This window comes from Coloeus monedula (assembly GCF_965178545.1).
Source record: "Coloeus monedula genome assembly, chromosome: 1".
In the NCBI taxonomy this organism is placed as follows: Eukaryota; Metazoa; Chordata; class Aves; order Passeriformes; family Corvidae; genus Coloeus; species Coloeus monedula.
This window is the reverse complement of record NC_138781.1, coordinates 96,234,491-96,250,748: the sequence shown is the minus strand read 5'-3', so window position 1 is coordinate 96,250,748 and position 16,258 is coordinate 96,234,491. Positions and strand designations below refer to the sequence as shown.

The 16,258-nt window shown below is 36.9% G+C and overlaps 1 protein-coding gene across 1 annotated transcript in view; it reads right to left on the bottom strand.

The window, feature by feature from the left end:
• The window catches only part of GABBR2 (gamma-aminobutyric acid type B receptor subunit 2), a gene marked incomplete at both ends in the record, with an annotated part of 465,867 nt that overhangs the window by 127,951 nt on the left and 321,658 nt on the right, over positions 1-16,258 (bottom strand). The window contains one exon of the mRNA XM_082281997.1: positions 2,841-2,963. Coding sequence (XP_082138123.1) covers positions 2,841-2,963 — 123 coding nt within the window. The remainder of the gene's footprint in view (positions 1-2,840; positions 2,964-16,258) is intronic.

Below are 16,258 nucleotides of genomic sequence, written 5' to 3'. Positions count from 1 at the left end.
GATTGACATGTTTATGAAGACACAGCTAACAGAGGGCCACCTGATAGAAGCCAAATGCAGAACTATCACGTAGGAAGCTGATGAGTATTCATAAACAACACTCATATGGTTCATTAGTTAGAATGACTGATTGCATTCATGACTTTGGAGCCTACATTTAGTTTAATCTTTATCACTTGGATTAGCATTAATTGACAGAAATAATCCCTTTAAAATTATTTCACAGAATCAAGTGGGACAAGAAATATCCTCTACAAAATATTCCTGAAATCAAACAGAAACTTGCCACCAGTCGTGTTTACTATGTGGCAAGTATTTTTCAAATATAGAAAATATAATATGTGGTCAATCAAACTCAACTAAAGAATTCACCATTACACTTTAAAAACCTAAAAATTAAAAAATAACATAATAATAGCAACAACAATAGTAATAACAATAATAATAATAGCAGCAAAGACAATTGTCATTTACTTTTACACAGGAGTTTTTGAGATCTGAAGAGCTGTGCTTCAGGAAAGCAAATTGCAGTTCATCTTACTGCTTTTATAATAACATATTTTATGCACATACAATAGTTTAATGACTATATTTGCTAGTACAAGACTTCTATTTCCTTCCCACCCCAAATCCATTAGCTTAAAAAATACTCTGCGCAACTTACAGTAATAGCTAAGAGCTCTAACAGTAAGTTCAAGTCAATTCTACGCTGAGGGATCAAAATATTAAACATCCTCATGTGTGCATTCAGGAAATGACGCTTTGAATGGGCTTATGTAATTCCAGGAGAATTTCACTTCCTATGCAAAGTTCAGGCAAGTGGTGTGCAGCCCCATGGTCTGGAAAGCCCCAAATGTGGAAAAAACACACTAAGTTTTTAGTGTTATACATTAGATGATCAAAGAATATACACTGAAAAGTTTAGATGGAAATTGCAATAATTTAAAACTACAATAAACATTATTTTTCAAATATATGGTATTTATGGTTTTGATGCCTTTTCCTGGTCTTAAAATCAAGAGTCAAACACAGTTGGAAGGGAAAAAGGGATTTTATCTTGGTATTTGTTTTAAGGACCCTTAGGTGCACCGTGGCCAGGTCGAAGGCACCAAAATGCACACCACAGTGCGCATCCCCAAAAGATCTGGTCTAACATTATAGGTCTTACTAATTAGCATATCTATCAAAATTTCCCCAATGAGAGGCTCGAATGAGCCCCCCTCCCCAAGGAACCTTCCCCTGGATGGTTCTGTCTTAGTTTACAGAATGTGTTCTGGAGAGCACCTTGGGGTCTGGGGCACACTGATCCCTAACCATGAAGCTTCTAAAATGTTTAGTCTCTCAGCTTGACAAACAAGTCCAAGAATGTAGGGAAAAGCACTAAGAATACAGAAGTTGTAAAAAGGTATAAAAGAAAAGGCAAAAAAATCATCATGGCATCAGTTTAACTTCACAGTTACTGCTTCTGTCTAGGGACATTTTACTCAAGAGAATCTAGTGGACATCAGGATCTTTAGTTATAACTAAAGTAAAAAGTAAAATTCCTTCTATCTGAGATTATTTTAATTGAATATTGTAACTATTTGTCATAATACACTTGGGTTTAGATGAGCAGAGAAACTGTTAACAATAGTGACAACTGAAAGATCAGTTACAATGCAGTTGGAGTAAAATGAAGTAAACAAGGCTCTCAACAAGCTGCTATGTCTTCAAGCTATACACACACAGACCAGAAGTGTCTCCAGAAGACAAATTTCACTTGCATTTTCAATTTTTCATTGACAACTGTATTAGCTGGGAAGTCTTTCAAACTCTGGGGAATGACTGAGAGAAATCTTTTCAGACTCTAAAATTATTTCTTCTAAGGCATCCCTTGCAGTTTAAGAGGCATTGTTCTAGGGTATCTTCTACAAATTATACTCAAATAAAAAGTAAAATCTTCTCCTAATAAAAATCCAGAGCTACACTGCAAAGTAAGAAGAAAGTAAAAGCACTGAAGTAAAATAGTATATATTTTCTTGCAAATTTTAACATCAGAAGAGAAAACTACTGTTCTTTTTCTTACCAATTGCCAAGTATTGGAGAGGAAACTAACACTTCTAGAGTGTCTTCATACAATGTAGTTTTCAGATATCACCAGTTTCCATGCTGGAGGCAATAAACTCTCAAACACTGCAAGTCTACATACAGAGAGATGTTTTTTTCCTAGGTTTGAATTTTTGCTGCCATGTTTCTTGCTGTCAGTTTATCCAGAAAGCTCTATTTCAGCTCCACTTCTAGAAACCAGCCAGAGTGCTGGAAAGTGTCTACAGCTGGCATTAAGCTATTACCTCCTGCCCATCAAAACTGCTTGTGTGACCTTTATTAAAAGAGGAACAATCAGTATGGGTGCATGCCCATAAAATTACTGAAAATAAATATAGCGGTAGGTAACATAATTCCTGACCATCTCCACAAAGAATGCAGTCTAAGCAGTGACCTCTCCTGCACTTATCTTGAATGAGCTCTTACTGAAATCCACTAATGGGTTCTGATAATCTATTATTTATTGCAACAGACTCTAATAGAGAGTCTTAGCAGAGGACGCTGCTGTGTTTACAACCCTTGCAAATAAAATCTCTCACAAGTGACAGAAATGTGGCACATGCAACTACATACACAATTTCTTTCTGTTGCAGTTGTTTCTTTTCTATTTGGTTTTAAAAACCTGAACCCTTCCTCCCCCGAAATGCACAGCTTGACTTGCTTTCATTTTACTTAGTGCATCTTTAGCTTGATCTTATGGAAAGCTATAGATACTGATATGCTACTATACGTATTACTTGGGCTTGAGGACATACCTCCATGTTATACTTTTCCACTGTCCTCCTCAAAGGATCCACAACCTGCCAGCAAATCAGGATGCAAAGATCAATCAGTAGCATCCCTCCAACTATCCCCAGTAGCTTCTGGTCTTTAATGATCTGGAGAGACAAAAAAAAAAAAAAGAAAAAAGAAGCAGGGAGATTCCCATGAGCCATAGATAGACCCTGTACAGCTTTATTCCTATATAGGGAGAAAAACACAGGTTGCTAATAATAAAGGTTTTTTAACAATGAACAAAGAAAATAAATATAGAAAGATGAAAGCAAGACAAATTATTTTAGTTCATTTCATGGTTATTTGAAGTGCTTTCCAACTTCTAAAAATACTTTGGGAGGACTCTTAAACATTAATATTGAAATCCAGGTTTAATATTAATTCCTGGAAAATGAGAAAAATATATTCTATGGAGCCACTACAGTGTTTATGCAGGCAAATTTGGGAAAATGTTCCTCAACATCTCAGAGTAGCTGGAATTGAAGTAGTTTTCACTGAGATTTAGTGCTCACTTCTTCATAACCTTCTTGGATGTGGAAAACATAGATGGTATCAAAAGTTTATTTTGGAGGTTTTGAGTCTCTATGTGTTTAATATTTCCCTCTGTTACCCAGGGAGCAGAAAGGAATGATGCATTTTTTCTGTATTACAAAGGTCAGAGGCTTAATGCACAGTGTAAAACATGCTTTTAATTTTGCTTGGGGTTTAGGTTCAAAAAAGAAAAACGGGTTGCTGATAAAAATAACAAGCCAAACCATGTATTAGAGTCTTTTATAACTGCATGCAATCCCTGTGTTATTTCTACTATTGTACACATAGCAACACAGAAAAAATACACTTCAATTACCTTATTTCAGTTGCAAAGTTGTAAGCATGTTGAAATATCAGGCTTAAATTAATTTTATTTCAGTGCTCTTGAGTCTATGATCACGGTTTCTTAATTAATATGTACCTCTATTATTAAGAATACTCATCCAATAGTCAAAAGTTATTGCCAAATTGCTTTAACATGGACAAACCCACCTATTTTTTTCCAAGTTTTCACTCTTGGAAAGAGCTGACTTAATCCAAATGAAATATTCAAAAATATTAAGCCTGAGAAGCTTAATAAAGTTATAATTATTTCAGTTCAATTTGATGAAATTATCAGGATTTTGAAAATGCATTAAAAAAGCCAGAAGTGTCAGCTAATCTTAATACAGGCAAGGTTAGTATTTCTGCATAGAATAAATTGTATTTGCATTAAATTCTTATCAAGCTGAAGTAAATGATAAAAGTGAAGAAAATTTGAAATAATGTAAGAAGAACTTTAGAAAGTCTGGTTTTCATATGGCTTGGTGTGATACATTTTTTATTTTAAAAGATGTTTCGTCAACATTGTGCACTACGTTTTGTTAATCTGATGGTTTATTTTATAGATAATTTGGAATAAACTAAGAGTAAAATAAAGGCTAAAAATCAGAATGAGCTAAAGGACTCGATATTTTATTTTCATTTCCTGAGACCAGTTATGTAAACCCATGTAGCTACCCTTGCCATAAAGGACTGGAAAATGATGCTTTCCATATGTTTGTGGCAGTAACGGAGCAGTACATCCATCTCATCAGGGAGAACAAAAGCAGATATTAAGCAAAGATTCTCAGACACAGCTTGGTCCCTTGTATTCTTTGGGAAAACAGAACTGAGTCTGACCTTTCAGCTGTTTATCAAGTGGCAATCAAAGCTGAAAAGGAACAGGTTAGCCTTTTTTAAAACAGCCCATGGGTTTTTTAATCTCTTTTCTAATGCCTGCAAACAGGCCTTGGGTGAAACATACCTAGTACTGCTCCTAATATGAGTGGAGACATGGAAGAGAAAACAAGGGGGAGTCAAGTCCAAAGAGAATTTGGATTTAGATGAAATGTAGACATCTCAACTTGAATTTCTTCTCTTCCCTCTTAAATGGCTAGGGAATTTATTTGGCATATTTGGTTATTATATTGGCATAGTTGGTCTTTCTTTCTAACTGATTGGGTTTATTTTACTGAAGTTGACTGTTGAACTATTACATTTAGCCTTTCTCAGTAGCCAATAGGCAGGGACAGAAGCCTTTAAAAGACAATTCATCCCACCTATCTTGGGTACAACTTAGGGTCAGAAAAAGTATTGTTCTGGAACATGACCCTCCCTTCCTCACTCCTCGCCCCTCAAGCGGAGGTGAAGACGATTAATTTGAGCTAAAAGTATGCATTTGACAAACTTAAAGGTATGTGAAAGCATCTTGCCAGAAATGTCTCCCTCTGCTCTCCTAAGCCAAAAGGTTCCTTGAAAAAAAACCCCAAAATACCTTATCTTACTAATGAAAATTGTGCACATTTTACCTAGGATGGGTAAGCAGCCCAATGTCTTCCATATTTGTATGGACTATATTCATACTGAAAGCAAGGCTGCATTGGATGCAGATTTACCAACCCCTGGCAATATTAATCACACTGGTACAGCAATGCCAGAAGCAAAAGAGTGAAAGGATATTATTAAAAGCAGTAATACTGATAATCCACTCACAGGATCAAAATAAATAACTTCCTGCTCATGATCACATTGCTAATGTGATCACATCACTTCTCCTTGCTCTTGTACCTCTTTCATTCGTAGCTGACCTGCACTACTGCAGATCAGTATTTTAGTTCACTTGTAAATTTGGTAACCTTTTTTTGGACAGGTAGTTATTAGAAAAAAATAGAGTACAGCAAACAGTAGAGCTCTTCCTTGGATACCTCTTGGAGTAATTTTTCCTGCATTACTCTGCCCTTTTCTGGATGGAAGGGGAGTTGTATAACAGCAGCTGTCACTGGCAGTGGGAATTATTCATCCCTTACTTCTGCCAGACAGCCAGGAGGAAGGCCAGCAAAAGAGAGCCCATAAGACAACCTAGGTGATCTGCACTACTGTGATGAACTCTGTAAAACACGGTGGTACTGGTGCTGCTGTGGGGTGAGAAGGCTGAATGCAGGGCACCTGGGACTGCCTCCCACACCCATCATGGCACTAGTCTGTCCTCAGCAAAACCACTGCTGAAATACAGCTCTGAAGCAAAACTCCCCACCAGAATGCTAGCTTTTAGAACAAAACACTGAGGGTCAATTATTTTTCACTTCTGCCAGTCATTAGCAGCTTGTCCTAAAAGAGACTTGCCCTGAGAAATGCCACTGGTATATCACTAACAGCACGTCTAAAAGGCTTTTTGCTCTCCCCCTGCCACCTGCAGGAAGCCCAGCTTTTCCTCTCCCCAGCCATCACTCCCACCCACTAAAACTCCTTAAGTTCAGTACATTCACTCCTTGGGAAACACCAGATGCACTGAAGGAGTCTTGACTCAGATCTTGTGAATCCAACAAATTCTCTGTCTGATGAAAGTCACGAGCAACTGAAGCTCCTTACAATCTAAAATGTAATTCTTCTTTAAGAGGAAGGTTCTCATTTTTTCCCTTTTCATTTTCCTTCTCGCATACAGTAAATCAGCCTAGAGAAATACATGGTAGCTAATAAAATCCGTTTTTGCAAGTGTTCCTGACTCCTTGCTGAAGCCAAGCTTTCACACAGCAGCATCTGTGAGTCATATTTTCTACCATCTGTGATTGGATAGGTGAATCTGTCTCATCCTGGCAGATCTGCACACTGTTGTAAATGCCATTGCCACCAGTCTGGACTATATATCTGGATATGAAGTGATCTGTCCTCAAAACAAATTCACTCAGAACAAAAGCTGGTAGGCCATTTTCCTCTCAGCAACATCTCTGTAGGAGCAAATCAGAATTCTTCTCAAGACTCGTGACCATGAAGACAGATCAAAGTCCTTACTCTCCACAGACCTTACCGTCTGATCACAGGAGATATAAAATCTGTCTAAAGCTCTGAGATAAAGTTTCTGCTCATGGAAACTCTTGAGGATTTTCTAGAACTATCACAGGCTGTACCACCTGCCACAGTAACTTCAAGTGTCCATTTGGCTATTACTGCACAAACCTTTCGTTGGGCTTTTTTTTGTTTGCTTTCTAAAGCATATCCATTGTGTCCTGGAGGACCCTATCATCCACCAGTTTCTGCAATCACCTGGTGATCTGGCAATCAACAGTAATTAAACATTAGGTTTGTTTTTTATAGTTATGGCTAGGGAAAACCTTTTGTTATTTCTTACCTTACTAGAAACAAACTCTGAAAATGTTTATGACATAGACCTTAAAGCTGAACTTCATTCTAAACCAGGAAGAAAGAGTCTTGCATATAAAGACTTACACTTTTCTCCAGGATGTAACATTAGTTTTGTACTCTGTGAGTTCCACAAACAGCTTTGCAGCATGACTGAAGGGTTAATTTACTCCTTTACTACTTCAGAGTTAGTTTCCTTGTTACCAGGTCACCTCCCATTTGTCAGAATAAAATATCTTTCTATTTAAAGCTATATTAGCTAAATCTTTGTGATTTGTTTGTTTGTTGGGTTTTTAATTGAATTCATAGAAATATAGAAGGGCTGGGAGTGCTTTTACATTTATTCATAGGTTTTGAGATAAAAAAAAAATGTATTTTCTTTTTAATTTAAAATGTAGGGGTTTTTTTCTGCTTAAGAAGGCAATTCTGGTTCCTCTTATGTAGATCAATCCTTTCTAGTCTAGCTGACAGAGCAGTCCCTTGCCTTCTGGCACTAGCTGGATAAACACTTAATGTTATTAATTAACTTTTTTTTTCAGTGGTCTCTTTCCCAGACTCCTGGGATGGAATCTGTAGAGAGAAACTCACTTTCAAGGATCCCTCTCTGAAGCTTCCCAGACCTTATTCAATTAAATGAATATCACTGACATCAATTATAAAAGCCCTCAGAAATCTGAAACCAAATATTCCTCCCCCTGGTATGTACAGAAATCCTGCTGATCGGAGTCCTCCCTCTGAACTGGAGGGGAAAGAAGGAAAATAGAGTTTGCAGGGAAAAAATTGTACAGTCTGCAAGCCTGCAAAAGGGACCATAAAACCACTCGAGAACTTGCCTTCAGGATACTCTGTCCATTGCATAAACTGCCCTTTCGTTTCTCTCAGGATGGTTAAGGGACACCTTTGGCTTGCTCTCCTGCGTTAAGTAGGTCGGCACAAGTGGGATGGTGCCAGGGGGTTGGTGACGCAAAGTCAGTAGTGGGTGGGTGAACTTTACCATATGTGGGCTGAGGGAGATTCTCTCTTAGAGTTATTACAGCCATTAATATTTTAGAGAACTATACTGCAATGCATTCTTAATTTCTATTGTGTAATGGAATGAGAAAAAAGGACTATTGAAAACACATTATGCATTGCTCCCAATAATTCCACAGTGTTTTTTTCAGCAGCTATTATGAGTACTTCCTATAATAGATTCTATGATTATTATTGGCACTACCACAAGCTGCAATTACACTAGTTTTAATGAGTGAGTGCTAACATTTTAAAAAACACGTGTCATAGTAGTAAGGTTTTTTGACCAGTAAGTCACCGGGAGTAAAAAGCTAAGTTTTATTTTCTTAGAAGTACTTTGACTGATTTAATGGAAGATTTGTACATCTACTTATAAATTTAAAAAAATACATTTCTGTTTCTTGTGAGGATCTACTGGGACACCTGTAGTCTGAGAACCTGGTGACTACCTTCCAGGATAGAGAAGTGTGTGGTACTCCTGACAGTAATGGACAATTGGATATGATCAAAAACCTTAGTTTTGAGCATTCTATAGCTACAGTCACTAGCCTGCTAAAGCACATATTTCTAAAATGTGTCTTCTTTGGTGCCTCCTGTTTAGGATACTTGTGTCACTGGGCAGACTCACCCTCCCAGTAATGGTATTGCAAATGTCGATGTGTTGGCTCTATGCCCTGCTGCCAGGAGAAGCTATCTGATTAGGAGACACCTTTCTTCTTTTCCAGCTCATATAAAAGAAAGTGGGAACATCCTAGTGGTGATGCTCCCTAGGGGAAGCAGAAGATAGAAACTATTCAGAGGTTAGAGATGAAGAGAGATTAAGTGGTGGGTTATAAAAAGTTATAAAAATGCTCATTTTTGAAAGCCTGAGCCTCAGTTATGACTACAGTGCACTAGAGAATTGGAGAGATGATTGTTTTACTAACATTTCTAATCCAACCATAACGAGCACACAGAGTGATATAAAATGACTATTTTTCACAAAACTCTTTTGAAAGGACAAAAATAAAAATCATTTTAGTCTAAAAATGGCACTAAGAAATCCAACTTGACAGCATTAGAACCAACCATTCCTGCTGGTGTTCTGGAGCCTTAGAAACAAGCCTCAACACTGTGTTAACTTCTGCTCACAAGCATAAGTAAAGCAAAATGTGCTGCCTTGAGAGACCTGCATATCCCACCAACACAGCAGGCCAAATTCACCTTTGAGAGAAATGCACTTGTTGAGCCCAAGATCACATGGGCTATAAATGTAAAGGAATTTCTATGAGAGCAGTGAGTTCTCATCCTTGGTATTAAAGGGAGCCAAAATCTTCAGGAAAAAAAAAGGTGCATGAAGGATTTGAATGTTCTGGAAAAAATATTCTGATTCTGTTTGATATAATACTAAAATACCTAGACTTTAATATTTTCCTTAATGAAAAATTCTGTGGGAAAGCATACTGCATCGTTACCAAATAGCTGGGAACATCAATGCACTTGATTACATTTACAATCCAATTTCAAGCTATTCAGGAATGAATTGCCTCATACTGTATAGCGACATGTTCTTTATCTCTCTGTCATCCAATAGTCTCATAATACATAGAAATTATGGTTGTAGCACCATTTATGAGCACTTACATTTCACATGGAGTTTTGGTTGTTTTTGTCGCTACTGAGGTTTAGCCTTCTCAATCTGTACCATGCAGAAATTTCCATACATAAATTACTTCAAAAGCAGATTTTTCTCCTAGATGTACAGTTTATTAGCTCAGCTTCTTTCTGTGACAGGAGCTTGAGTTTTAGCTCCACATTCCATATTTATATGAATGTAAATTTTAGAAATGTGATTCCTGTTGTTCCTTGGTTGGTATTTTGGCTGATCAGCCCTTATGAAAACCAGGATGCTTATTTTACATCTAAGTTTGGACTCTAAGACTATAATGAATATTTTTAAAGCTTTGGACTTAAAATTTATAGTTGTAGCTGTTTGGGGGGAAAAAAATAAAAATAATTTTGTTTCCACTTACATCACTTTAGGAAGTACTATATCTGTATATGAATAAACCACGAAACCATACCTGAATAATTTACACTGCACTGTAAGTATCAGAGATTACTTGGTCCAGTGGTAAATATTCTTAATAAAAAAGAAATCCTAAACATAAGCAAATTTTAAACTGCTGGCTTCTTTGTTACTCTCAAAGACTGAACAATAACACTGAATGTTTCTTTAGGTGTCCATATGCTGGTTCATTTTCAGCAGATGGTCCCTAATAGATTGTTGTACTGTTGGTATGGTTACCCAAAGCAAATTTTTGGATCTTGACACGTCTCTTTTCCAGACTTATGATCTCTCACGTATATTTAGTAGAACACAAGTTCCTAGGGGAAATCGATCATATAACTTTTTGTTATACGCATAAAACACTCTAGCTAGATTGACAAAAAAAGTCCTGGAAAAGCATAAATATTTACAGACTGAAAACTGACCTGGAAAAATATTTTATAACAGAATTTACAGAAAGAACTGATAAGATAACACAAACTACATTTATGCTAATCCAGAACTATGTCTGTATGGGATTTAAGTGAATAAATGAAATGTGGCCTGTGAGGTTTGGACTTAAACCCTCTGTCAATGTAATCTGAAGAACTTTGCTTCATCTATTTTTAAAAGATTAAGATAATGGGTAACTTTTTTTAAACTTCTTCAGGACTCCAGTGAGAAAAAATGTAGATTGTAATAAATTCTAAATTCCATAGGTGGCTTGAAAAACTTTACCAAAAAGTTTATAGCTAGAGATTACACTCATTCTATAAACTTTCTCACAGAGGTTTTCAAGTGAGGAAGGGGGACAGCAATCAACAGACACAAGTTGAGAAGAGAAGGCAGCAGCACATAAACTCATAACTGTGTAGCCTCCAGCTGCTTTCTTCTCCCTATTCCACCCCCCAGGAACACTGTGCAATCACAGGAACTGGCAGCTTCCCTGCAGCTGGCATCATGCAGGGCAGGAGCACCCAGCCAGCTGCTGCCCACCCCGACCTGGGAGATGAGGACTGGGGACTGCTCAGAGTAACCCATGTGCCCTGATCCCCAGAAGGAGCCTGGATGGTCTCTTACCCCTCCCAGTTTTCTATGCACCTGTTTATGAGCCATTAAATATACAAAGTATGGAGCTGGGGTGGCCAGATTTGCGTCAAAAAATGGAGTGTGAAGGCAATGAGCTAAAATGTCTGAGAATTCCTGCACTGCTTCACTCAGGCAATAAATTTGCTTCTCACTAACAGTGAAACAAAAAAATAATTTCTGAAAAATATGCTCAGAGAGATTTCTACAGCATAACAGATAATTCTGGAAAGTAGTTATTTTTCTTCATTTGGCACTTAACTGTCTTATCCACGAGGCCACCTTTCTCAAAACTCCTTCCGCCTTTTTCATTATGCATTTTTTCTGGTTTAAATGTAAAAGATTGGACCATAAACCTGTCTCTTTTACTGCATAGTCCTATTGTGTGCCCAGAGCCTGTGTTCCATGGCAGTGGCACCCTGTAGAAAGCTTAGGCTTCACTGGTGTCCTTATAATCCATAGGAAAAGAGATGTACATTGTAGAGATCCTAGCAAGCTGTAGTTTTTCAGTTATTGACTTTTTAGCCACAATATAAAACTTTTAACGTTTTCATGAGCCCATTCTTCATAAAGAAAATGGAAAGATAATTGAATTACAGAGAGAGCTGCATGCATCAGCAAGAGGAGCCTTTACATCTTTGCACACCTCATCAGCTTGAGCTAAAAGAATCACCAGTAGCTATCAGGATCTGTACAACTGCATAATCTGTACAACACATAACACGTGTTTTGCCTGTAGGTTTTATAGATACATAGTAATGGAAAAAGGAACAGTAATATTCAAAAATCCTGTGTTCAAATTTTATGCTCTGCCCACGCTTCTTGTGCAATCACTTTGGCCAGTCCTAATTTCAACTTCTTTCTTGCCTCTTTCTCCTTTCTCATTCCTGCTTTTCTTTCCCAGACTACATTCCTACTTTTCAGGCCTCCCATTCTGCCTCTAAACTTCAGTCTTAACCGAATTTTAAACCAGACCAGATTTTAAACTTCAATTACAGTTTGCCACTTAAATACCATACTCAGGCTCTGCATTCCATCATACTCAGCTTCCTTGATCACTTCGGACTTTCCTGTCTGTCCTGTCTTTGAAACTTAGTTTCCAAGGGAATTTTAATCCAAATTCAGTCTCCCTCTTCAATATCTTCTCCCAGTATATAATCCCAAGATTTTCCTTATTTTTTTAACCAGGACTTTTTAATTGAAGTCATTGACAGCAAACCTGATTTCTCCTCTTCAGTCTCTTTCCTGCTCCTTATCTCTTGGCCCTGAAGTTCCCTTGCCCTGTCAGCCTCCCTTCCCCATCCTACTGTCAATATCATAATCTGTGCAAGCTCCTACCCCTCTCTGCAAGGCATGAAGACCCCAGCTTTCTTCAGAACTCTTATAATGACCTAGTAGGCCAAATGGATGAAAACAAGTTTGCCAGATGTTAGCCTGACAGGTTGGGTTAGACTGATAAGTCATTTTTGTCTGTTCTGGTTGGTTGTAGCTTTCTTACTCTGTGATATTACCAATACAGAGAAAAGCTTATGAATTATCATGAAGGAGTAGAATAATGTTGGCAAAACTATAGCAGCACATGCCTCAAGAAAGGAGGCTGTTATACATCTCTTTTGTCATTATATTCTGTATTTATCTTGTAACAACTTTGTCAACATAAAGACATATGCCACCAGAAGTCTACAGTGGTAATAATAACTGAGTACAATGCTAATGTTTTCAGTGAAAATTGAAGATAAAACATCCCTTCTCTGATGCCACAGTTGAAGAATTCATTCCAAATAGACAAAGCCAGAATGTACTCTGGTAAGGGTAAGACAAGCTTATCGCGGCAGTGTCAATGGATACGTATTGTACTTTCAAATACAACAAATGCAACAAGGCAACATTGTGACATAGATCATCTTCATGGTTTAGTGTAGCCATGTACAAACGGCCAAATGGTTGTCTTTGTAGGAGCAGAATTTATAAAATGTATGGAGGATTTAAATACCACTGCTTTGAATTTCTTACTATTCTGGTGTTTATCAAAAGTGCATGGGCTTTATTCGGCATGCAGGAGTTGTGCAGGAGCAGTCATTGTGCAGGACTGTTTCAACACCCCCGAAAACCCAAGATAGTGCAGATCCCATCAAAATAGACAGCTTCTCATCCTTCTAAATTTACCAGAAGGGCTGGCTTCTGTCAACAGTTCAGCTAGCTAAAGCTTCCCCAGGACACCACATGCTCTCCTGCCACTGATATTCTCCTCTCTCTTCTCTTATCCACTCTCAGCCCTCCTGCTGCCAAGGGAAACAAAAAACCAGTCCCCACCTCTCTCTGAGCAGAAGATACTCTGCAGCCCAAACAGAAAGGAGACGTATGAAAACCAGAATTGCACCTCAATTATAACTTTTACAGTTATTTTTAATACTAATTCTATTCCACTTTCCATTATCTCTGCTAACCTCTTCAAAACTCAAAAATAATTTATTTCCCCCTACTGATTTTGTCATTTCCATTTGACAAAAATTGATTCCCTTGCACCCCTCTGTTTCAGATCCAGCTAAAATTAATGCATTTTTAATTTGCTTCCTTTGAGCCCTAGCGAGATCAAAGATGGTAACGGAGCTCTGGGAATTTTGCAAAATTTGTCCTTAGTAGCCTGATAACAGAATGAGTGTATTCCGAATTTTATTGTTTGTTAATTTTCAGTAACAGAGGAGTGGATATATAAAAGGGTGAAAATAAAATAGACTTTTGAAAGCTGTATAAACAGCAGTTAACGAGAATCTTCAATGAATTCAAGACACTTTAACTCACTTAGTTCCACTCTCCACTGCACTAATATGGACTGTATTATTATTATTATTGTTACTTAAAATTCTGTGTATTTTCTCACACTCACACATCCACTCATCTCTTCAAAAAGCCATGTTGTACCCTAAAGTTTACAATAAACATACAGAAGCAAGCTTGCCCTATCGAATGAAGATAAACAGATTTACTCATCATACTCTCCCTTACTTAACACCCACTTTCACGAAATGAATTAACCAGTAATTTCAAAAGCCACACAGAGATTCTTTCCTCCTGTGAAGAAATTTCACTGTTGGGAAACATTTTCCTGACGAACATATTGAGGATGACAGGCAAAGGTGGTATGCCCAAAGGTCATACAGATTTTACTGTCACACTTATGTACAGGTAGTAACTGAAACAATCACAAATGAATAGGATCCACAGCACTTAAGTAATTCTGGAATTTTGTCCTCCTCTGATTGTAATGCCAGTCTGCTCTGTCACGGGACAACTAATTCAGAAAACATTAATGTGCTTTTTCATGCAGCACTACATTTGTGCATTTGTCAGTTTAGGTATTGTTTGTGAAAATTTCTATTTTCTGTGCATCCATAGATAGATATTACTTCTGTTGTAAACTACATCTGCGGAAAATGGAAATGTCATTTTTGCAACACATAAGTAAAGAATGCCATGTTTTCCAGTCAACTCCTATAAACACGTTTATCTATTCTGGGAAATCAAAGACAGAAAATATGTGACTGGTAAACACTTATCATGGATAGCTGATTTGTTTAACATTAAGAAAACTGTTGTACTTCATGATTCATGCTTGTGATTTGGAGTGGGATATCTAAATAAAGAATTATTTAAAGTTTACAGAACAAAATGTGTTATTGACTTAATTCCAGAATATTGAAGATGGTGGGCTAATAGTCTTGATGTCTCCAGTATCATTCAGAGCAAAGTAGTCCATTAGTCATCATCCAGATGTCTGAAAGTTTATATCCCTTATACTGGCCAGTGTCTTTTTAACTGATCTTAAATAATTTTTAACATCCAGCTCTGCATAAACAATTGAAATTTGCACTTATTGATGAGCTCCTTGAAGAACAGGGACAATAAAGAATTTGAGGATTATATTTAACAGACAGTGAAATTTAATATTGAGTAGCAACTTGAAGATCTAAAATGTAATGTTTAAAAAAATATGAAGCAAAAGCTCAGTGACAGTCCATTACAATACCTGTTCACTCCTATTTGAAATAGCATGTATTGGAGAAATTATAAAATTGTGAGGATAATAAAGGTTATGAAGTAAATGCTTTTATGTATTAGACTGTCAGTGTCTTGTGTAACTTCACTAATTTAAAAAGATTGGTACCAATATAGCTAAAAACATATTTGTAATATAAAATTTCATTTCTCAGGAAGGTAAAATGCTGGCTCATCTTTGGTTAAAAAACTTTAATATAGGAAGTGCAAGATCCTTGAAAAATATATATAAATATAAGACTCTGGTAGTATAAACTGATACATTACAGTGGGCTCTTTGCACAGGTGCAGGAAGGGTGGTTTCCAGTTCACTACACCCACAGTATCCTGGGTTTGGTATAGAAATTTTTTATAATTTCAGATAGTTTTAAGATATTTTGTATTTACTCATCATTATATTTTACACTGAATGATAATTAAATATTTGAGCAAAGCTGACATGACTGGTGGTTGTGTTGTTAGGGTGCCAGAGTAACAGATCCAGTTCCAGACACAGCATGTAATTCCTTAATAACCTCAGACATAAATCCTCTTAAAAACTGAGTTAACTCTCTCCCTGTCTATCTGAAGTCCATTCCTTTTGAGGCAATGATGTATCCCATTGTGACAGACTCCCTACACACTGAAATTGTGAAAAAAATAACATAGTGCTAAGAAAAAAAATAATGGAGCTCCTCCATGACCCCACATAGAGGGAAACAGAGGAATTTGACAAGGTTTTGGAGCACTGTTCTACTTAATTTGGCTATACATGAGTCTTTATTAGTTATTAGAATAAAACTATTCAGATGCACATTGGAACTGCATTTGGCACTTCTGCTCACTCTATAAAAATATTTTTTTTTCTGTTTCATGTGCATTTCTCTTAATGTTTTTACCAGCAAAATGCTTTCTATTCAATATTTTTGAAATTTTTAAATAAAACCATCTGATAAAAAGTACTTCATGTATGAGAAGAAGCTTCATGGGAAAAATATCATTAAGAGCTGCAGTACTCCTAAGCTGAGCCTAATCCTTTACAGAAAATGT